This window comes from Neovison vison, chromosome 3, assembly GCF_020171115.1.
Source record: "Neovison vison isolate M4711 chromosome 3, ASM_NN_V1, whole genome shotgun sequence".
In the NCBI taxonomy this organism is placed as follows: domain Eukaryota; kingdom Metazoa; phylum Chordata; class Mammalia; order Carnivora; family Mustelidae; genus Neogale; species Neogale vison.
The window spans coordinates 66,334,118-66,358,914 of record NC_058093.1 but is presented as its reverse complement, the minus strand read 5'-3'; the positions used below and the strand labels follow the sequence as shown (position 1 = coordinate 66,358,914).

Here is a 24,797-nt window from a genome sequence, read left to right as displayed (position 1 = left end):
AATAGTTTGACTTATTTGTTTAAAAAGATGTTTCTGAGTATAGCAAAAAGATATCTAAATATATCTATATCGATAGATATATCTAGATATAAATATATAAACTATATCTAGATATACATATATCTAGATATATATAGCTTTATATATATATGTTAGATTTAACAAATATTTTTTTAAATGGAGTGCAGAAAGAAGTCCCTTTTCATGGACACTTAGTTTCAGACCAAATCCTGCTGTTTGCCTCAGACTAGAACAAAGTCTCTAGTTAAAGCAGAAAAAGCTTATGACTTTAATTTGAATTTTGGAACTAGTTTGGTATTAATAATACTAGCATAACCATGTTAAACCAATCCTTTTACAGAAACTGCATGTTGGAATGGGAGTTGTCATAACGGAAGCAAAATACATGAAGGAAAAATAGTTACCTTCTAATCAGCATATGCACCTGACTACTAGTCGCAGATGGTTTTCGTGACCTAAGAAAATTTGTGATGTAAATGAAAAATTACCTTTCTTTTAGACTGGTTGTTTGTAAATATGCTTCGTCTAAGAGCAATTTTTCCGTTCTCTCGGAGAGTGTTTCAATTTCGAACCTGCAGTTGTAAACCACTAATTAGCCAGATGATTACATGTACAGATGAAGAGCAAGTATTCAACCTTATTGGAAAAAACAAAGCCATACTTTCAGAAAAACAAGTGGAATGTGCACTGAATATACTTTGGCGGTTTCAAAAGCAGAAGACCAGCTTTTTAAAAAATGCTGAATGTATCAGAGACCATCCCCAATTTCTTACTCTTCATAGTTTAGCTACAAGTGAAATGGAATTCATGAATGATGATACGCTAGTGAATGTGTTGTATATCACACAACAGTAAGTAATGTGCTTTTAGATTTTATAGAAATCACTGTAGTTTATATTTTAATTTTCTAAAAATCTCTTTGAAATGAAAAACAGTGCTTTTTTTCTATAGATAGTTTTCCTGATCATCTAATACTTTTAAGATGTTTAGAAGATATTCTTTGATTTTATATGATATATGTATAACAAATATCCTGTTGTGCAACCTAAATATGTACAATTTTTATTTGTTAATCAAATTCAGGAAAGCTGGGAAAACATTAACAACAAAAAAAGAAATTTTACATTGTTTGCAAGGGAATCCAGCCTTTAGAAGAACTGGATTTTCTAAATAAAGTATTTGGCAGATGTGTAAGACAAAAATAACACACAGAAGTTGCAATAAGTCTGTTTCTTAGCCTTATTCATGGAAAAACAGCAGTTTCCTCACAGAATTTTTTTTTTTAAATTTTATTTATTTATTTGACAGAGAGAGATCACAAGTAGGCAGAGAGGCAGGCAGAGAGAGAGAGGAGGAAGCAGGCTCCCTGCTAAGCAGAGAGCCCGATGTAGGACTCGATCCCAGGACCCTGAGATCATGACCCGAGCCAAAGGCAGCGGCTTAACCCACTGAGCCACCCAGGCGCCCTAGTTTCCTCACAGAATTATCCAACCTGTATATCAGTATACATTTGTTTTCTCAGTGGTCATGTTAACTTGGAAAATGATGAATAAGACAAAATTAAACAAGTCTTTTTTTTTTGCAGGACTTTTCAGAGCCTTTAATATATTAATATATATTATAAATACATTATATTATAAATAAGGTCAGTTTCCAGACTTACTTAACCATAAAACATTGTGTAAAATACCTCAAAGGACTCGTGTCTATTAGGCAGTTGGAGAAATGCTGCTTGGTGATGATTTGTCTAAAAACTATATTTCTATGTTTCCCTCCTAGGTCATATATTAATAATGGAAGGATTTCAAAAATAGAATATATTTTTTGTTTTTGAGTTTTAGAAACAATATGTAGTTTAGTTTTGCTTTATGACTCAACTTGAAAGTCCTTGATTTTTAGGAGACAAACTTATATAACCTTAACATTATAAAGATATTGAAAAAAAAAAGATTTTTATACCTACAAAATACAGTATATGTATATAGAAAGTATTCATTGTTAATGAAGATATACTGGAAGAGGGACTCTTATATGTTGTGGTGGTATAATATATATCAAAAACTATAAAAATATCCTGGATCCAATAATTTTGCTCCTAGGATTTATCCTAAGAAAGTAATCTGAGATATATGTAAAGGTTATTGTACATTGATACTCACCTCAGCATTATTTATAATATTGAAAAACGAAAATTCTTTTTTTTTTTTAAAGATTTTATTTATTTATTTGACAGAGATCACAAGTAGGCAGAGAAGCAGGCAGATAGAGAGGAAGGAAAGCAGGCCCCCCGCTGAGCAGAGAGCCCGATGTGGGACTCGATCCCAGGACCCTGAGATCATGACCCAAGCCGAAGGCAGTGGCTTAACCCACCGAGCCACCCAGGCGCCCGAAAAACGAAAATTCTAAAAGTAGTTGTGTGTTTAAATGATATATTCACATAAGGGAATAGCATACAATGTTTAAAAATTGTTGTGAACAATATGTCATGAGCAAATGTCCGTAATATAATGTTAACTTATTGAAAAGGCAGGATATAAAAGTGAAAAAGAAATATGTGTATTTCATATATGTGTAAGAAAGATAACTGGAGGGGCGCCTGGGTGGCTCAGTGGGTTAGGCCGCTGCCTTCGGCTCAGGTCATGATCTCAGGGTCCTGGGATCGAGTCCCGCATCGGGCTCTCTGCTCAGCGGGGAGCCTGCTTCCTCCTCTCTCTCTGCCTGCCTCTCTGCCTACTTGTAATCTCTCTCTGTCAAATAAATAAATAAAATCTTTAAAAAAAAAAAAAAACAAAAAAGAAAGATAACTGGAATGAAATGTTCCAAATTAATGATGGTGGCTATTAATGAGTACAGATCTATAAATGATTTTTAGTACCCTATTCACGTTTTTCTTTATTTTATGAACTCTCTCCTATAAAAATATTTTTGCAATCAGCAAATTAATATATACATTATATATACTTTTAACATAATATGTATCATTGAGCATTTTCATTGTTCAGTGGAAGGCACTGAACAGACAAAAGAATGAGAGAGGCATGGGATAAAATGTAGATGTTTATTATATTGTATCAATGAAACAAAATATTAAAAAGAATGAAAAATGAAAAAAATGAAATGAAAAATGAATGAATGAAAAAAATGAATGAATGAAAAAAAATGGAAGTGAACCATAAATAAGGACTGCATAAGAGTACAATAACTGGAGGTTCACTTTTGCGTTCTTACTTGCGTAATTGTTTTAAATAATTTAAAAGTGTTTATGTATGGAAAATGATTTTCTCTTGATTTTATCAAGGTGTGCTACTGAGGCCCATGACCTGGTTGCAGCGCTAGTTACAGAAGCATGGAGAAGACTGGAAAGGCAAGTACTCTATTTCATCATCTTAGATGACAGTTATCCTATTCAAGGTTAGCTCAGTAAAATCTTATAAAGAATGGGGTGCTGCTGCCTACCTGTTAAGCTTCACTGGAAAAAAAAAAAGTAAACCCATTTAGGTTGAGGATTTTTTGATTGTGTAAAGGAAAATAATAAGGAATGTGTATTTTCCTAAAGAGAGAAAGAAAACATGAATATTTGCTCTTTAAGAGTGGGAACAATGTGCTTTTCCACATATATAATTTTATTTTATTTTTTTATTTTTTAAGATTTTATTTATTTATTTGACAGAGAGAGTTCACAAGTAGGCAGAGAGGCAGGCAGAGAGAGAGGAGGAAGCAGGCTCCCTGCTGAGCAGAGAGCCCCATGCGGGACTCGATCCCAGGACCCTGAGATCGACCTGAGCCGAAGGCAGCGGCTTAACCCATTGAGCCACCCAGGCGCCCCCACATATATAATTAATCAAAATATAAGTAAGGTGCAGTAACAGCTATTTGACTTTTTGAATCTTCTTTTCTGGAAGATTCTGCTTCAGAAAAAAAGATTCAAGGTGCTTGGCTGACTTAATTGGTAGAGCATGAAATTCTTGATCTTGGCATTGTGAGTTTGAGTGTAGATTGGGAGTAGAGTTCACTTAAAAACAAAAAAAAAAGAAAAGATTCTCTGAGTGATAAGCAAGAAAAGAAGACACCAGTTTACTAGAAAGGAAAACTATTTAACATTGTTTAGCAGCATTTGCACGTGCTTATTTATTACTTCTTCTTTATGGAGAGACAATGGACATGGCTCATAGGTGACTTAGAAGTTTTCAAGTCTACTGCTGTGAATATGATCAGATCTCTTTCCTGTACATAGCTATATTTGTAACATGTTGCCATAATCAGTAATGAACTAGAAAATGTAAAATTTGCCCAGGGTGTTCTTATGAGTATAGAGAAGTCTATTCTATTCAAAATTTTCTTATTTATACTATATAAGAATATGTGAGAAACTCCCATTTATTAAAAAAAAAGGGGGGGAGATAATAACAGACCTTATTTTGGAAAATGTTTAGCTATTTCTGAAAATTTTGCATAGCCTAATCCCTTTTTAACATAGTGATTCAGCATAGCCTATATCATTATTAGTGGAGTATAACAAATGTTAGTGAAAAAAGGGAAAATCAAAGTGGGAAAGAGAAAGGAAGATTTAAAAACTACAGAAAAGAGAGGTGGTTCAAGATGGTGGCACAGAAAGACCCTACTCACTCTACCAAGTACACACCAAATCTCCAGATACCTAGGGAACAACTGTCTCAGAAAGGACCTGAGGACTGGCTGAACAACTCTTCCACAACAAATGATCCAAGGCCACCTTGAGATAGGTAGGAGAAGTGGAGCCTATTCTCACCAAGAACCCCACTCCCTACTCAGTGATTCGAAAGAGGGAGGGATCTATCCCTGAGGAGTGAGGGGTTTGTGCCACACATCAGGAATCCCAACTCTTGGGACCTGTACCACAGAGATGAGCTCTCAAATGTATGGCTTTGAAAACCAATGGAGCTTACATCGAGGAGACCCAAGGGTTGTGGGGACTCTGCTCTGAAAGTGCTCACACACAGACTTACTTGTCCTGGGACCCAGCACAAGAATAGCAGTTTGGAAGTACCTCAGCCATATGTGATGGATTCACTGGGTAAGCTTTAAGTGCCTGCTAGAAGGACAGGGGTCTATTGGAATTCTCCCTGTGTCTAGAGGCACTGGTGGGCACCATTTCTCCACTCTTGTACCTTGCTAGCACCAGAACTGGCATGTGCTATTTTTGCATTCTCCCTCTACCTTATAAAAGCTGTTTGCCCTGTCTTTTGTTCTTCTGTGACTCTACCCCACCAAACCTATTGGACCAACTTGCCCTGACTCAGGGCTCCCCGCAGCCCCACACTGCTAAAGATGGTAGGCAGCTTTGTCTTGGCCTGGTGCTCCTCCTTGGCCCTGCCAAGGCTGGCAAGTATGGCAGTCCATAGAGGGAAGACCCTTTAAACACCTGCCTTTAGTGTCCAGGCAGGCTTATGTTTCTGGGACCCATGGGACTGAAAAAATCAGAGAGTTCTTGGCAGGCATTTTAATACCCACAAAGCACTATACAGATAAGCAGACTGTAATGTCCCAGTCTTCCTGTGACCACTCCTTCAAGACTGAAGAGATAGGTGTGTTGTCTAATACATAGGAACAGACACCAAAAGCCAAAGAAAAATGAGAAAACAAAGGAATATGTTCTAAATGAAAGAAGATAAAACCCCTGAAAAAACCTTAATGAAACACAAGTAAGTAATTTACCTGACAAAGAGTTCAAGGTCATGGTCATAAAGATGCTCACTGATCTCAGGAGAAGCATGGATAAACACAAAACTTTAAAAAAGAAATGGAAAACATAAGAAAATACAAACAGAAGTCATGGAACTGAAGAATATAATAACCTAACTGAAAGACATAAAACAGGTTCAACAGCAGACTAGATGAACCAGAAGAAAGGATTAGTGGCTGAGACGAGGGGAGTGGAACTCACTCAAACAGCAGCAAGAAAAAAAAAAATCGAATTAGCTCATGGGGGCCATGGGACAATATCATGTGAAATAATGTTCTCATCATAGGTGGCCCAGAAAGAGAGGAGAGAGGGATAGAACACTTATTTGAAGAAATAATAGCTGAAAACTTCAGTAACCTGGGGAAGGAAACAGACATTTAGATCTAGGAGTCCCAAAGAGTTCCAAATAAGGTGAACCCAAGAGATTCACACCAAGACACATTATAATTAAAACATCAAAAGTTAGAGAATCTTAAAAGTAGCAAGAGAAAAACAGCTTGTTTTGTACAAGGGACCCTCCCTCTTCCTCCCCAGCCCAAGATTCTTATCAGGTTTTTCAGCAGAAACTTTGCAGGTCAGAGGGGAGTCATGTGATATATTCAAAGTGCTGAAAGCAAAAAAAACTTCTAACCAAAACTATACCTGAGAAGGTTATCATTCACAATTGAAGGAGAGAAAGTTTTCCAGACAAACAAAAACTGAACAAGTTCACCACTACTCAACTAGACTTATAAGACATTAAAGGTACTTCAGGTTGAAAAGAAAGGCCAATTGGTAACAAGAAACATATGAAAGTAAAGAACTACAGCCAGAAAACAGATAACAAAATGACAATGAGTAGATACCCATTTATAATTATTTTAAACATAAATGGACTGACGCCCACTTCTAGCTCTGTGGCCTCAGCAGAGTTGCTTTAAGTGTCCTGAACTGCATGGCAGAGTGGTGGCTCTGGTGGGCAGCCAGTGACAACTCCATTGAGTGCCAGTCTAGGGAGAACTGGGGGACTGGAGGCTGGGCTGAATCCTCACCAGACTCTTTTTCCACCCAGGCAGAGCCTGGCTGCCAACCCTTCTGGCTATAGGCTCCTTGAGTTCCCAAACTGGTCCTAGACAGATGGCTGCCCTGCACTTCCAGTGAAAGGCTAGGTTCAAAGAAAAGCCCAAAGGGAGAAGTTTGCAAGATGAATTGTACTGCTGTCAGGGGAAATGGATGCTAGATTGCAGGCATGGCAGCTTAAGCCGTAGGAGAAGTTGTAGAAAGAAGAAAAAGAAAAAATGCCCTTAAACCTGAAGGGGCTCGACTGCAGAACCTACTACTAGGCCAATAAAGAGCAATTTCGATCTCTCTTCCCCAGCCTCTCTGCCTTTTTTTTCCCATCAATTACGTGCCACATCCTAGCCAGAAAGGAACCTTCATGTTCCCCATCTGTCTTCAGAGCACAAGATCACCGCCTAGAGGGGTTGTCTCAGTGCCCTCATCCCTGGCTTCATTCCAGTTCAGCAGAATCTTGCTTTTGGATACCTACCCCTTTTGCAGGCCATAAGGCTGCGCAACTATGAACACTAGCTGCTCTGTGAACATAAAGAAGGGGAAGCAGTTTTCCTGGTTTTAGCTAAGGACTTAAGCCTTCAGTGGCTCATATACAGCTCGGGCCACATACGGTTATTCATTTAATAATGTTTTGATGAAAAGAGCAAACCCCCAGCCCCCCAAAATGGACTAAATTCTTCAATCAAAAGATATAGAGTGGCTGAATGGATTTTAAAAAAAAAAAAAAAAAAAAGGAAGATCCATCTATATGCTGCCTATAAGAGGCTCCCTCAGATGTATTGACACATACAGGTTAAAAGTGAAGAAATGGAAAAAGTTGTTTCATGCAAATGGAAACCAAAAGTAAGCAGGGGTAGCTATTCTTACATCAGACAAAGTAGACTTAAAATAGACTGTAATAAAAGAAAAAGGTGGGCATCACATAATGATAAAGGACTCAATCTAGCAAGAAGATACAACATTTGTAAATATTTATGCATCCAACATAGGGGCACCTAAAAGTATAAAGCAATATTAACAGATCTAAAGAGAGAAATTGACAGCAATTCAATGATAATAAGGGCCTTCAATATCCCACTTACATCAGTGCATACAGAAATAATAAGGAAACATCAGCCTTAAAACACGTCAGGCCAGATGAATTTAGGTATATGCGGAACATTCTACCAAAAAGCAGCAGAATACATATTCCTCTCAAGTGGAACATTCTCCAGGATTAATAATATGTTTGGCTACAAAACAAGTCTCAAGAAATTTTGGAAGATTAAAACCCTCTCAAGCATCTTTTAAGACCACAGTGATATGACAGTGGAAATCAATCACTAAAAAACCTGGAAAACTTAAAAATATGTAGATATTTAACAACATGCCACCAGACAACCAATGGATCAATTAAGAAATTGAAGGAGAAGGGTGCCTGGGTGGCTCAGTGGGTTAGGGCCTCTGCTTTTGGCTCAGATCATGATCTCAGGGTCCTGGGATTGAGCCCCGCATCAGGCTCTCTGCTCAGCGGGAAGCCTGCTTCCTCCCCTCTCTCTGCCTGCCTCTCTGCCTACTTGTGATCTCTGTCTGTCAAATAAATAAATAAAATCTTTTAAAAAAAAGAAATTGAAGGAGAAATTTAAAAAATACCTTGATAGATGAAAATGAAAATATAGCTTTCCAAAATCTGCAGCAAAAGCATTTCTAACAGGGAAGTTTGTAGTGATAGAGACCTACTTCAGGAACCCAGTAAAATCTGAAATCCAACTTTCTACCTAAAGGAACTAGAAATCAAAGAGCAAAGGAAGCCCAAAGTTAGTAGAAGGAAGGAAATAACAAAGGTCAGAGAAGAAATAAATGATGTAGAGACTAAAAAGGGGCACCTGTGTGGCTTGGTCGGTTAAGTGTTTGACTCTTGGTTTCAGCTCAGGTCGTGATCTCAGGGTTATGAGATTGAGTCCCAATTGGGCTTTGCTCTCAGCATGGAGTCAGTTTGAGATTCTTTTTCGCTCCCTCCTTCCCTGCCCCTCCCCCAACTTGTACGCATGCTTGCCCTCTCTCTCTCTCTCAAATAAAAAAATAGACTAGAGAGAAAATAGAAAAGTGAGGGTCACCTAGGTGGTTCAGGTGGTTAAGCATCTGCCTTTGACTCAGGTCATGATCTTGGTGTCCTGGGATTGAGCCCCATGTCGGGCTCCCCACTCAGTGGGAAGCCTCCCTCTCCTTTTCCCCCAGCGTGGCCCACTTGTGCACTCTCTGTCTCTCAAATAAATAAAATCTTAAAAAGAAAAAAAGGAAAAGATCAATGAAACTAAGCTGGTTTTTTGAAAAAGTAAACAGTTGATAAACCTTTAACTATTTACTAGGAAAAAGAACTTAAATAAATGAAATCTGAAATGAAAGAGGGAACATTATAACTGTTACCAAAATAATACAAAGGCTAGTGAGAGGCCAATAAATTGGACAACTTAGAAGAAATGGTAAGTTCCTAGAAACAAATAGTCTTCCAAGACTAAATAATGAAGAAATAGTCTGGATAGACCAGTTACTAGCAAGGAGATTGAATCAGCAATCAAAAAACTCCCAACAGAGTGGGAGATGAACCATGAGAGACTATGGACTCAGGAAAACAAACTGAAGGTTTTAGAAGGGAGGGGACTAGGGAGATGGGTAAGCCTCATGATGGGTATTAAGGAGGGCATGGATTGTATGGAGCACTGGATGTTATATGCAAACAGTGAATCCTGGAACACTACATCAAAAAGCAATGATATACTGTATGGTCACTAACATAACACAATAAAAATAAATAAAATAAATCAATGAATTAATGAATGAATTTTGAAAACTCCCAACAAGCAGGAGTCCAGGAGAAGACAGTTTCAGTGGTGAATTCTACCAAACTTTCAAAGAGGATTTAATTCCTATTCTTCTCAAACTCTCCCAGAAATCTGAAGAGGAGGGAACCCTTCCAAACTCATTTTTACAAGACCAGCATTACTCCGATACCAAAAGCAGACAAGGACACCATAGAAAAAGAAAATTACAAGTCAGTATTCCTAATGAAATAGATGTAAAATTCCTGAACAAAATATTAGCAGGCCAAATTTAATAATACATTAAAAAGATCAGATACCATTGTCAAGTGAGATTTATTCCAAGGATGCAAGGATGGTTGAACATCCACAAATCAATCAATGTGATACACCACATTAATGAAATGGAGGATAAAAATTATATGAACATCTCAATAGATGCAGAAAAAGCATTTGACACAATTTAACAACTATTATAAAAAAAAAGAAAGCAAACTCTCTACAAAGTTGGTAGATAGGGAATCCCCCTCATCATCATAAAGGCCAAGGGCAATGTCAACAAAAGCAAAAATAAGCCTAGTAGACTACATTAAACTAAAAAACTTTTGCACAGTGAAGAAAATCATCAACAAAGTAAAAAGGCAACCTACTGAATGGGAAGAGATCTTTGCAAATCATATATCTGAATAGGGGTTAATATCCAAAATATATGGAGAACTCCTCCAACTCAATAACAACAACAATCTGATTAATTAATTAACATGGATAGAGAACCTGAATAGATCATCTTCCAAAGAAGACACAGATGGCCAATGGGCACATAAAAATATTCCTAACATCACTAATATTGGAATTGCAAATCAGAACCACTGTGAGGTATCATCTCACTATTGTTAGAATGGCCATTATCAAAAAGACAAGAAGTAACAAGTGTTGGTGAGGATTTGAGGAAAAGGGAGCCGTCTTGCACTATTGGTGGGAATATAAATTGGTAGAGTCACTATGGAAGACATTATGGAGTTACCACAAAAACTAAAAACAGAATCACCATATGATCCAACAAGTCCACTTCCGGGTATTTATCCAAAGTAAATAAAAATACTAAACAAAGATGTATGTTCATGGCAGCATCATTTATAATATTCAAGATATGGAAACAACCAGAATGTCCACTAGTGGATGAATGGATAAAGATGTGGTGTGTGTGCATACATGAACACACACATATAATATTACCCAGCCATAATAAAGAATGAAATCTTGCCATTTGTAAACACATGGAGGGACATTGTGGATATTAGGCCAAGTAAAATAAATCAGACAAAGACAATATGATTTCATTTATATATGGAAATTAAAAACAAATGAGTGAACAAAAGAAAACTTACAAAGGCAGAGAATAGATTGATGGTTGCCAGAGGGGAGTGTAGTTGGAAGATGGGCAAAATAAGAGAAGGTGGTGGGCAGGAGGTACAAATTTCCAGTCACAAGTCATAGGGTTGCAATGTACAGCATGGTGACCTTAGTCAATGATATTATGTTACATATTATGTAACTTTATATGATAACAAGAGTAAACTGGACTTACTGGGGTAATCATTTCACAGTGTATATAAATATTAATTCATATACAAATATCAATAAATATAAATTCATACTGAAACTAATGTAATGTCAAATGTCAATTATACCTCAATAAAAAATAAAATGAAAACCATGGAACGCAAAATACATCAACACAAAGAGCTAAATAATGAATTGATGAACCAAGAAGTCAAACAAATCAAAAATAACATTGAGACAAATGAAAATTAAAAAGCCAAGTTTCCAAGATCTTTGGGATGCAGCAGAAGTCTTGAGGGAAGTTTATAGTAATACAGGCTGACATCAAGAAGCAAGAAAAATCTCAAACAATGTAACCTTACACCTAAAGGAGTTAGAAAAAGAAGAACAAACAAAACCCATACTGAGCAAAAGGAAGGAAATAATGAAGGTTAGATCAGAAATAAATGATATAGAAACAAAATATACAATAGAAAGGTCAATGAAACCAGGAATGTGTTCTTTGGAAAGATTGATAATATTGATAAACCTCTAGCTGGAGTTATCAGAGAGAGAGAGCAAGCAAAAGAGAGAGAACCCAAATAAAATCACTAATGAAAAAGAAGAAATAACAACCAACACCACAGGTGGCGTTTGGGTGGCTCAGTCACTTAAGTGTCCAAGTCTTGGGTTTTTGGCTTAGGTCAAGATATCATGGTTCTTGGATTGAGCTCTGTGTCAGACTCCGTGATTAGCAGGGAATCTGTTTAGGATTCTCTCTCTCCCTTTCCCTCTGCCATCCCACTGCTCATGCTCTCTGTCTCTCTGTAAAATGAATAAAGTGTTTTAAAAAGAGTACCAACACCACAGAAATACAAACAACTATCATATGAAAGCCTATATGTCAACAAATTGGACAACTTAGAAGAAATGAATAAATTCTTAGAAACATATAACTTACCAAAACTAAAGCAGGAGGAAATAAAAAATTTGAACAGACCGATTACCAGCAATGAAACTGAATCAGTTAATCAAAAAAATAAAAATCAGAAGTCCAGGACCAAATGCCTTCACAAGCGAATTCCACTAAACATTTAAAGTAGAGTTAATATCTATTATTCCCAAACTATTTCAAAAAATAGAAGAGGAAGGAAAACTTCCAAATTCATTCCATGAGGCCAGTGTCAACACTGATACCCAAGTCAGATAAAGACACCACCAAAAAAGGGAACTACAGGCCAGTATCTCTAATGCATATAAATGCAAAAATCCTCAATGAAATATTAGCAAATTGGATCAATAATACATTAAAAAATAATATGTCATAATCAAGTGGGATTTATTCTAGGGATGCAAGGGTGGTTTAATATTCACAAAATAATCAATGTGATACATCACCAGTAGAAGAGAGGATAAAAACTGGCCACTTCATTAGATTTAGAAAAAGCATTTGACAAGGTACAACATCCATTCATAATCAAAATCCTCTGCAAATTAGGTCTAGAGGCAACAAAGCCCAACATCAAAAAAACTTTATATGAAAAACCCATAGCCAACATCATTCTCAAGAGTGAAAAACAGATCTTTTCCCCTAAGGTCAGGACAAGACAACACCACCTTTATTCAACATACTACTGGAAGTCCTAGCTACAGCAGTTAGCCAACATAAAGAAATAAAAAGCTTCCAATTTTAAAGGAAGCAGTAAAACTCTCAAAATTTGCAGATGACATGATACTAAATATAGAAAAACCTTAAAGACTCCATCAATAATGTGGGGTGCCTGGGTGGCTCAGTGGGTTGGGCCTCTGCCTTTGGCTCAGGTCGTGATCTCAGGGTCCTGGGATTGAGCCCCTCAGCAGGGAGCCTGCTTCCCCCCTCTCTCTCTGCCTGCCTCTCTGCCTACTTGTGATCTCTCTCTCTCTCTGTCAAATAAAAAAGTGAAATATTAAAAAAAAAAGACTCCATCAATAATGTAAAAAAAAAGGAAAGACATTCATGTTCATGGATTGGAAGAACAAATATTGGTAAAAATGTCTGTACTAGCCAAAGCAGTCTACAGACTTAATGCAATCCCTATCAGATATCAACAGCATTTTTCACAGAACCAGAACACACAATCCTAAAATTTGTATGGAGCTACAGAAGACCTCTAATAGCCAAAGCAATCTTGAAAAAGAAAAACAAAACTGAAGGTATCACAATTTCAGATTTCAAGTTATATGACAAAGCAGTAGTAATTAAAACAATATGGTACTGGCATAAAACTAGACAGATCAATGGAATATAACAGAAAACCCAGAAATAAGCCCACAGTTACATGGCCAATTAATATTTGACAAAGGAGGAATCAATATCAAATGGACAAAAGACAGTCTGTCCAACAGACAGAAACACCTTTTTTTCACCACACACCAAAATTAACTCAAGATGGATTAAAGACCTAAATGTGAAACCTGAAACCATATAAATCCTTGAAGAGAGCACAGCCAGTAATTTCTCTGACATTGGTCATACCAACATTTTTCTAGATACATCTCCTGAGTCAGGGAAAATAAAAGCAAAAATAAACTATTGGGACTATATCAAAATAAAAACTTTTGCATAGGGGCGCCTGGGTGGCTCAGTGGGTTAAAGTCTCTGCCTTCGGCTCAGGTCATGATCTCAGGGTCCTGGGATCGAGCCCCACATCGAGCTTTCTGCTCAGTGGGGAGCCTGCTTCCGTCTTCTCTCTGCCTGCCTCTCTGCCTACCTGTGATTTCTCTCTGTCGAATAAATAAATAAATTCTTTTTAAAAAATCTTTTGCATATTAAAGGAAATAATCACCAAAACTAAAAGGCAGCTTACTGAGTGGGAGAAGATATTTGCAAAGGACATATCAGATAAAGGGTTAGTATCCAAAATAAAGAACTGATACAATTGAACACACCAAAAACAAATAACCTAATTAAAAATGGGCAAAGACATGAACAGACATTTCTCTTTTTTTTAATTTATTTTTTTTAAAGATTTTATTTATTTATTTGACAGAGAGAGATCACAAGTAGGCAGAGAGGCAGGCAGAGAGAGAGAGAGGAGGAAGCAGGCTCCCTGCTGAGCAGAGAGCCCATGTGGGACTCGATCCCAGGACCCTGAGATCATGACCCGAGCCGAAGGCAGCGGCTTAACCAACTGAGCCACCCAGGTGCCCCAGACATTTCTTCAAAGAAGACATCCAGATGGCTAACAGACACATGAAAAGATGCTCAACATCACTCATCATTGTGGAAATGCAAATCAAATCTACAATGATATAATTCCTCACACCTGTCAGAATGGCTAAAATCAACAACAAAAGAAACAGATGTTGTTGAGGATTTGGAGAATGAGGCGCCCTCTTGCCCTGTTGGTGGGAATGTACACTGGTGCAGTTACTGTGGAAAACAGTATGGAGTTTCCTCAAAAAGTTAAAAATAGAGCTACCCCATGATCCAGTATTGGCACTACTGGGTATTTACCCCCAAAATGTAAGATCACCAATTCAAAGGGATACATACACTCCAATGTTTATAGCCCCTTTACTTATAATAGTCAAACTATGGAAGCTGTGCAATAGGTGGGTGGCTGAAGAAGATATAGTACCTTTATACGATAGAATATTATTCAGTTTTTAAAAAAGAATGAAATCTTACCATTTGCAACAACATGGATGAAGCTAAGAAGTATAATGCTAAGTGAAATAAGAGAAAGACAAATAACATATACTCTCACTCATATGTGGAATTTAAGAAACAAAACAAATGAGCAAAGGGAAAAGAAAGAAAGGAGAGACAAACCAAGAAACAGACTGTTAGTTATGGAGAACAAACAGATGGTTACCACAAGGGAAGTGAGTGTGTGTGGGGGGGGAGTGGCCAAAGTAGGAAATGGGGATTAAAAAGTGAAAAAACAAAACCAACAAAACATAGAACATCTCTCCTAAACCACGTAGAAACCTAGGGCAGAAAGGAAAGGATTGACTAAGGTGCAGAAGAAACAACAGGATTTTACCTGTAGACAGAGAGGAGCAGGCTCAACACTGGTTATTATTACTCCATCTTAAGCCTTTCAACATATTGCTTCTTAAAGTATAAACCATGACACATTCTTAAAACTGTAGTTATATATGGGTGAGTTCTTTAGGCCTTTGTTGTTATGTGCTGGATTAAATTAAATAGGATCAAACAGTTCTCTGTCTTGAGAAATTCTACGTTTACTGAATTATGATTTTTTTTAAAAGATTTTATGTATTTATTTGACAGAGAGAAATCACAAGTAGATGGAGAGGCAGGCAGAGAGAGAGAGAGAAGTAGGCTCCCTGCTGAGCAGAGAGCCCAATGTGGGACTCGATCCCAGGACCCTGAGATCATGACCTGAGCCGAAGGCATCAGCTTAACCCACTGAGCCACCCAGGCGCCCCCTGAATTATGATTTTATTTTATTATTTATTTATTTTTAGATTTTTAAATTTTATTTATTTGAAGATCAGAAGTAGTCAGAGAGTCAGGCAGAGAGAGAGAGAGGAGGAAGCAGGCTCCCTGCTGAGCAGAGAGCCCGATGCGGGGCTTGATCCCAGGACCCTGAGACCATGACCCGAGCTGAAGGCAGAGGCCCCAACCCACTGTGCCACCCAGGCACCCCTGAATTATGATTTTAATAAGTCTCGTGACCTAAACCCATCTGTCTTCTCTTCACCATTTTTGCATTCTCTTTATCTGTAACTAACTTTTTTTGAGAGTAAGGAGAAATATCTTATTTCTTTTGTCAGCAGCAAGGAGAGATACCTTATTTCTTTTGTGAGCAGTCCAAACTGGATTTTTGGGTTAAATTTGGTCATTGTTGCCAATAGCTCAAATTTTTAAAATTGTTCTTTAAAGCAGCATTGTTCTGTATATTATGCTGCATGAACAAATCAGTTGTAAAATAGTTAAATAGTTCTGTTAAATAGTTCAATTTCAAATTACAGTTGTACTTTCCAGTCAACCAGGCATTTCTCTTTACTTTTTCATTTCAAAATAGCTTAGAAGATTTTATTCTATATGATTTTTTTTATTTTATTATATATGATTTTTTAAATATTTAGTGATACTTTCATTTTTTCATATTGATAATATTTAAAAATTTTTTAAACTCTAATTGTATTTCCTATGTAGAATTTTTAGTAGTATCATAAAATAACATTAACTTATGGTTTTTTTGGTCGCTGTGGCCTATTATGTTAATTTTTTGTTACTACATTAGCTATTAACCAATGATTTTGTTAAAATGTTTATAAATGTTATGTAAACATAATTTGTAATGATTCAACTAGGACACATTATGGGTTAACACTATATTAAGGACTCTAGGAAGGGTAATTGGCATGTATTTGTTTTAAAGATTCCTCCATGATTTGAATGATTCAGCTGTTATTTTTTTTATTGTTGTGTGGCATTTTATGAATAAGTACAATTTATCCAGTGTATTTTTTATAGATATTTAGATTGTTTCGAGTTTTTTGCTATTAACATATTGTGCTCCTGTGGACTCCTTTATGCCTGTTTTAGTGAATTCTGAGTTCTTTTTTTCTTTTTTTTTTTAATCTATAACAATTCTCCTTCCTTCTCTTTTGTCTTGCCATTTTCTTGTTGAAGAAATGGGATCATTTTTCCTATAGAAAAATTCACAGTCTTGTTATAGTAGTGGTTGTTTTGTTAATGTAGAATCTTACGTTGAAATTGATCTGTCACCTCAAAAAATAAATAGACTAATGATTCAAATAGTTTGAAGTGATTTTTCCCTTTAAAAAATCTTCCAATAGTATCTGACTTTTTAATTGTTAGCTTTTATACTTTTATAATAGTAAAAAAAAATTAACATTTAAAAAATATTCCTTTTATGTTAGTAATGTATTAGTATATTAATACTTCTGATGACTTTATTTTATAATTGTATTGTGTTTAATTAATTTATAATTTATAATTATATAAATTAATTTATAATTGTATATTATGTTTTAAGTGAAAGTAAATAGTAATGATATCCTTTGTATATTTCCTTTAATAGGTTTGATATTAATGTACTGTCAAAATTTTCCTCTTGCCTAGCAAGTCAACATTTGTATTTCAGTCCACTAATGGGAAAAATAGCCGGTATTGTACATAAGAACCTGGAAACCATAGAGGACTTAAGGTAAATGTACTTAAGGTGAATATATGATAGATCTGGGCTTTGGATACATATACACTTAGATTTACCACTTACTTCCTATGTGACTTTAATCTCTTGAAACTTTAGTATTGTTATCTATAAAAGAGTACTACTTTGGAATCTCCTTTGCAATGTTGCTGTGGGAATTAGAGATAAAGTATTAAAACAGAACATAATATTGTTGAAATCTGTGAAATATTTGAGATTTTACTTTACTGTAAAAGATAAAAAGTTTGCTGCTCCCAGTGACCTCATTTAACTTGAATTACCATCCTAAAGACCCTGTCTCTAAATATAGTCACATCGAGGGCTAGGACTTTAATATATGGAGTTTTGTGAGGGGACAGTTTAGTCTGTAGCATACTTCAGTGTTCATAGCAGCTTTAGTTGTAATAGTCAAAAGGTGGAAATAACCTAAATGTTCACTGATAGATGAATGAATAACCAAAATGTGATATATAGCTACAACGGGATATTATCCAGCCTTAAAAAGGAAGGAAATTCTGATGCATGCTACAACATAGGTGACATTATGCTAAGCCAAACACAAAAGGACAAATATTGTATGATTCCACTTAAATGAGCTCCCAGAGTAGTCACATTCATAAAAGCAGAAAGTAGAATGGTTATTGCTAGGGGCTAACAGGGGTGAAGAATTGAGAGTTACTGTTTAAATGGATAAGGAGTTTTAGTTGGAGAAGATGAGGAAGTTCGGCAGGTGGATAGTAGTAATGATTGTAGAATAATGTGAATATACTTAATACCACTGAACTGTATACTTAAAATTCTTAAAATGTAAGTTTTATGTTATAGATATATTTTTATAAACATAGAGCAATGTAGCTTGTAAAAGCAGAGAAAATAAAAATCAGTGTAAATTTTTTTAACTTTAAAAAACTCTTGTAGGCCCCTTTGAGAATCTAATAAAATCTTTGGATATTTCCCTATTCTAAACTGCAATTACAAATATACATAAAATTTAAAAAATCATTTCAGAGGCTTAATGGTTAAATGAAATAGCAATACTAAGTTACCAATTAATGTTGCTTAATATTAACATGAAACACTTGAGTCGAGAAGTCAAAGTATTATACAACTGGGTTTTAAAAATATATTTGTTTTATTGAAAAGGTTGAAGAAATTTGGAAACAAAAATAAATGCAAACAGTCCCCTTGTCGTAAGGGTTGAGATAGTTTACATTTTTTCTGTAGATGTTTTATAATTATCATTTTTGAGCATTTGTTATATACCTTTTCCATTTTGCATTTCTTATCCATTATGGGAACATTCTTATATTTGTGGTTTTCTGATTTTTGTATTATGTAAGATCTGTGTTTTGAAAGCAGGGACCTCACCTTTGTAATTTTGATGTCTCCCTCAATGCCTGGAGGAGTGATTTATGTTTCCTAAAAGTATTTTTTAGTGAAGAAATATTAAATGCTATGTTATATTCAGTACTTACTGTCATATATTACTATCTGCCTAGCATAAGACATTAAAAAATATGAAATCATTTATTAGTGAGAAATATTTTGCCAAGATTTTTATTAGTAAGTTACAGATACAAAGAGAAAGGAGTAACAAACAAAGTGAAGTCTATTGCCAAAAATAAAAATTGAGATTTTTAATGTTGCATTCATGGGCTATTGGTCCAAAGTGATTTCTGAGTGAATTTCACTAAAATATTTTCCTTCAAGGCAGTTATCTATAGAATGAGATATTATGTACACTTAACAAAAGATGTTATTGCAAATTTTTAAAAATCTACATTTGATTACTAGGAGGCCCTATAAGAATATTTAAAGGCAAAATTCTGTGGTATAAAACCTGTAATATTTTAACTAGTTCTTTTCCATATCGAATCATTTAGTCTTAGGATTGTTCTTTATTCTTAAATAAGGTGAAATCTTTGCATCTTTTTCCTTTTTAGGTCCTTGTCTGTATTGATGGTCAGCATATCTTCTTTAATATCACAGCATTTTCGGGAACAATTAGTGAACAAAACAGAACATCTTTTTGATACCATAGATTCTTCTCAGGTCAACGTTGCAAGAAGAATAGTAATATTTCTTCGAAATATTAGATATAGTTATTACCCACTATTAGAAAAGTGTAATGAAGTGTTTTTAAGCAATATGAACGACCTTGATTTGGATTCCATCAGTAAAATACTTAGTCTATATCACTCTTTACAGTTTCATAGTTTTGAATTTATTAAAATGGCCAAAAAGAGGCTAACTGAAATGATTCCTCTGTTTGATCACCCTGATGGCTTTGTAAAACTGTTTGTAGCACTGGGACCCATTGCAGGACCTGAGGAAAAGAAACAGTAAGTTCAGCTAAAATTGCTTTACTTTTCTTGTTGTAATTGAATGGAACCTCGCAAGCTTAGACCTTGAAGTTCTGGAAGGCACACTTATTACCCCATGCAGCTCTGAAAGGGAGAATAATCTCTTATGTCTGCTCTTTGATCCCTTCTGATTGTTTTAATTTACATCTCAAACTCAATTTACTGTTAAATTCTGAGAAAGGATCAATAACTCCATGGTGGTGGCCAACATAAGAAAGGATAGGGAGATGGATATTCTCTCTAGAGAATGCCATTTAAGTGTTTTTATTCTCCCTTCCTGGGCCAGATGACTGACATTACACACAGATATAAGACTTTCCTACCTCTAGTATGGGGTGTAGAATATTCAGAATTATAATAGTCCTAACAATGGACCGTTCTGTTCTTTGTTGTCTTCATATTCGTCATCAGAGTCATTGATTGCTTAAGCACCTTGGTAAATGTTCCCTTATCGGGTTGGAGTGAATTTCTTCTTTTCCCTATCTTTTAAAAATTCCCAGTTTTACCAGATATTGATGTAGATAGAATTGTTTGGGATATAAAGATGGGCTAACATTAAATTAATGTATGATTCCTAAGTATGAGTAAAGAAATAAGTATGATTGGTAGATTCAGTTAAGCAGGGGTTCCAAACGTTGTATAATAGAAGTTATCTACATCATTACTCTCTTACCAAAGATTCACGGAGAGTTTAATTTTTAAGTGTCCTTTGAGTTATATAAAGATATTTAAGGATACATTTTAAGATATTGTATCAAGATGGGAACAAGATGACTACTTAAAGAGGTTTTATTGAATTTATTTACTTATTTATTTATTGCCACCAAGTACTGTTGGAATCTCATATGCTAAAGCAGTACAAAAGTTGAATTTAACTGGCTCCCTGCCTTCAAGGAATTTATATTCCAACCAGGAGGATAGAAATGTATATATAATTAAAATGTGTAAATACCATGATATTGCAATACCGTTACAAATAGGTACTCAAATTAGTGATAGAAATAGTAGATAGGAATATGAGAGAAAAATGTGGACATAAATGACTGGGAAAAGCTTTGAGTAGAAGCTGGGTTTGAAATGTTTGATAAGGTTGTTGAAAATGATGGTGTAGAGCTATCCAGTATGAACAGAAAATTAATTTATCCTATTACCTTCAGATTTCATGTTTTGGGCTTGTTTTCTAAATTACTGTATAGGGGCACCTGGGTGGCAGTTGTTTAAGTGTCTGCCTTCGACTCCCATTGTGATCCTGGGGTCCTGGGGTGGAGCCTCACCTGCACTGGGCTCCCTGTTCAGTGGGAGCCTGCTTCTCCTCCTCCCTCTGCTGCTCCCCATGGTTGTGTGCTCTCTCTTTGTCTCAAATAAATAAAATATTAAAAAAGAAATTATTCTAAAAAATAAAATTAAATATAGTTACTTGTATTAGTGTATGCACTACTTTGGGTGGTTTAAAAATGGATTGTCTTTTTAAATTTTCATTTTATAGTGCCAGAGCAAGTATTTAGTGTATGAAATTTCTGTTAATATGCAGGTATATTGACTTTCTGATTAGATCTTACTCAATTTAAGATAATTGGGATATCGTTAGAATGTTAGTTTTTAGTTCTTTAGCTCTGTAGTACTGAATAATTTCACTGAATTGTATTTTATAATCATTATGTCGGGGCGCCTGGGTGGCTCAGTGGGTTAAGCCGCTGCCTTCGGCTCAGGTCATGATCTTAGAGTCCTGGGATCGAGTCCCGCATCGGGCTCTCTGCTCAGCAGGGAGCCTGCTTCCCTCTCTCTCTCTCTGCCTGCCTCTCTGTCTACTTGTGATTTCTCTCTGTCAAGTAAATAAATAAAATCTTTAAATAAAAAATAAAAATAAAAAAATAAAAACCTTTTGTCTAGGGCGCCTTGGTGGCTCAGTGGGTTAAGCCGCTGCCTTCGGCTCAGGTCATGATCTCAGGGTCCTGGGATCGAGTCCCGCATCGGGCTCTCTGCTCAGCAGGGAGCCTGCTTCCTCCTCTCTCTCTCTGCCTGCCTCTCTGCCTACTTTTGATCTCTCTCTGTCAAATAAATAAATAAAATCCTTAAAAAAAAAAAACCTTTTGTCTATATTTTTTTAAAAGACAGTTTAAGATTAGAGCATACTGAAGCCTTAATTCCTTTGATAAAAGTGGTATATTTTTCTTTATTCAATCATTGATATTATCCCCTATTACGTGGGGAGAAAATTGATACTGCATATTGAATTCAGTTTTTGTTTGTACTTCTTTTCTTTTCATTACCTAATAACTTATTTTATTTTTTTTTTTTAGAGATAGAATGATCAAGGGGATTGGCAGAGGCAGAGGGAAAGGGAGATGAAGGCTCCCTGCTGAGCAGGGAACCCCACATGAGGCTTTATCCCAGGACCCCCGGAATTATGACCTGAGCCAAAGGCAGCTGCTTAACCTACTGAGCCACCCAGGCACCCTACCTACGAACTTGTTTTAAAAAAGAACTTTTTATAAGCTAGTCATCAGTTTTTCAACATAAAAACATTTTTCTTTACTTCTAGACTTAAATCAACTCTATTATTGATGTCAGAGGAGCTAACCAGCCAGCAGGCCCTAGCAGTCATGGGAGCAATGGAAGAGATGGAAAGCCGAAATTCACATCTGAATAAAAAGTAGTCTTTCCTGAAATTCATGGTGTTACCTTTGCTTGTCATCCATAAGTAACTATTTTTCTTGGGGATGCATTATGTTTTTTTCTATAATCTATCTGTTGGTTTTGAAGAAATGAGGAATTAACACTTAGAGCATTTTTTTATTATCTATATAGTTCATTTTTTAAAATAAAGGTTTTTAAATCATTTATAACATTTTTCATTTCATTTGCTGCTGCTGTTATTTTCATGTACAGCATCATAATCTAGGGAAGTGGAGAGCATCTATGTGAACTTGAATTGGTTCACACCACAGTTTCCTTGAAATCATACTGCCATATATTGTCTTTTTTAAAAAGAAATTTAAGAAGAAAAATACATAGTTAAGATTATATATACTTAATGTTTTATTATCTATTATATGATTCTTTTAAAGGTATTCATTCTGCCCCATTTATTCCAGCATACTCTCTCTTAGCATTTCTCATTGCTTTTAATCCATTCCATTAGAGAGCAAGTGAATTAAGGAAGAAAATCAGTTTTGATAATTGTTAATAACTCTTGGTAAAGATTTCTTTGCAGGGAAAATGTGGAATTTGATGGCTCTTCTGAATTTTTTTTAATTTAGAAAGTGAAACTTCATGCTTTTCTCCCCTCTTGCTATTAATAATTAAATATTATTTTATTCACACTTTATTGGTAGCTCTTGTATCATTCTATTTTAATTGTTTACATGTCTGTCACCATTTTGAGACTGATCTTCAAGAGCAGGAAAACTTATTTCATTCATTGCTGTTTCTTCAGCACAGAGCATGTCTGGCATGAAAGAACTCTTCAGTAAATATTTAAGACCTAAATGAATGAATTGATTGTAATACATGTTTTCTCATTCTTTATAGAATTGCTTCCGTCCTGTGTAAACATTTGGATAACTATAAACCAGTAGAGTTATTGAAGATAACTCAAGCAATGATTTTTCTACATTTTCAAAGTAAAGAGCTTTTTGTGAAACTCAGAGAATTACTGCGTAGGTAAGGTTAAAATCAAAGTGTTTATTTTATAATCTAGACTCAATATTTGTTCTGTTTAATTATGTGGAGAGTTGTTGGAACTTTTGGAGTTAGAATTAAGTGGCATATTACTTAAAATGTTAATACACTTCTCTTTCCCCGTGCACGTTCTGCCAGTTGAAGCCAGTAAGGCAATGAGTTTCCCGGCGATGAACAACATTAAAAAAACCAAGGCATTTTCCTTTCCTTCAGGAATACAGTAACTATGAAGACTGGAGCTGCCCAACAAGGCAAAACTCCATTTGGGAACACTCATATTTAGGGGCCTTCAGTCTGCTTACTTGCCTATTTTAAGGCATGTTAATTGTTTTAAAGCATATTAAACCTTTTGATTTGTAATTTTAAAAATAAGATATTTAAGAGCAATGTTACTGAAAAAGTATTTTTATGTTTATAATTTAACATTTTCTGTTTCTCCATGACTATAACATTCATATTTTAACGGGAAGTTACTCAGTTTTCCAAGGATGTTTATAGAAATGGACTCAAATAGAGTTTTCCTTGAAAAATATAATGACTTGAATGAAACTAAAATTAGATTAATTAATTAATTAGATTAATCTTTTTCTTCTCTGTTTTTCTATACTAGTTTGATTTCTTATTTTGATTCCTGGAAGGTAAGGCGTGGGACCCTATGCCGTAATCAAAAGATTGGCATAGAGTTGAAAATGATTTTTATTATAATAAAATGATATGCCGTTAAGGTTAAGAGGGATTTGAATTGAAAAATAAGAGATGGCACTTTATGAGGTGAAAATTTAGCTTATTAGATAAGTTAGTAAAAAGTTCACCCTTCTCTTGAAGAAATAACTTTCTTCTTACCAAGGTGATTATATGCAGGATTACTGTTTCTTCACCCTTTTCATATTTAGCATAGATTTTCATATAGCCTCTGAATGAAGAATTTTATGTTCTCTATTAAGTATCAAACTGGCCCAGGGACATGGTTTCTTTGGTCTACACAATGTTATTTAAAAGTTTGAAATTACACAGTATTGTTTGCCTATAGGTATGCTAACAGAAAAATAAGAGCAGAAGTGGGTGTGTCAAAGGAAATTCTAATTTACCCGTGATGTTTTATTTCCTTTGTAAAATGACTTAAAGCAATATGATAATGTTAAAATCTAGAAATTCTGAGTTAGTGAGGGCCCTTATATGTCTCTGGGGTTTAAAATATCAAAAAGTTAGTTGGGGGATGTTGTATGGAAATCATAGGTACTCAGTTTCTCCTATTTCAGTGCAGGTAGTATCAAGTAGACTTTTAGGGGGAACACAGTCTAATTAAACTATTCACATAACTACTCCTATAAATAGCTCCTGAAACCATTCAGGGAACACAGGGAATTCATTTACTAGAATAATGTGGCCTTTTTTTAAAGACCATATTGAAATGTAATCTACA

At 35.4% G+C, this 24,797-nt stretch overlaps 1 protein-coding gene and 1 pseudogene across 2 annotated transcripts in view; both read left to right on the top strand.

Moving 5' to 3' along the window:
- The window catches only part of FASTKD1 (FAST kinase domains 1), a 50,013-nt gene that overhangs the window by 1,782 nt on the left and 23,434 nt on the right, over positions 1 to 24,797 (top strand). For both annotated transcript variants that reach the window (XM_044242288.1, XM_044242287.1), the window contains exons 2-7: positions 362 to 872; positions 3,320 to 3,385; positions 17,199 to 17,324; positions 19,274 to 19,672; positions 22,236 to 22,346; positions 23,225 to 23,356. In XM_044242288.1, the coding sequence (XP_044098223.1) occupies positions 538 to 872; positions 3,320 to 3,385; positions 17,199 to 17,324; positions 19,274 to 19,672; positions 22,236 to 22,346; positions 23,225 to 23,356 (1,169 nt within the window). In that variant the 5' untranslated portion in view covers positions 362 to 537. The remainder of the gene's footprint in view (positions 1 to 361; positions 873 to 3,319; positions 3,386 to 17,198; positions 17,325 to 19,273; positions 19,673 to 22,235; positions 22,347 to 23,224; positions 23,357 to 24,797) is intronic.
- On the top strand, positions 5,329 to 7,156 carry LOC122902078 (annotated as a pseudogene).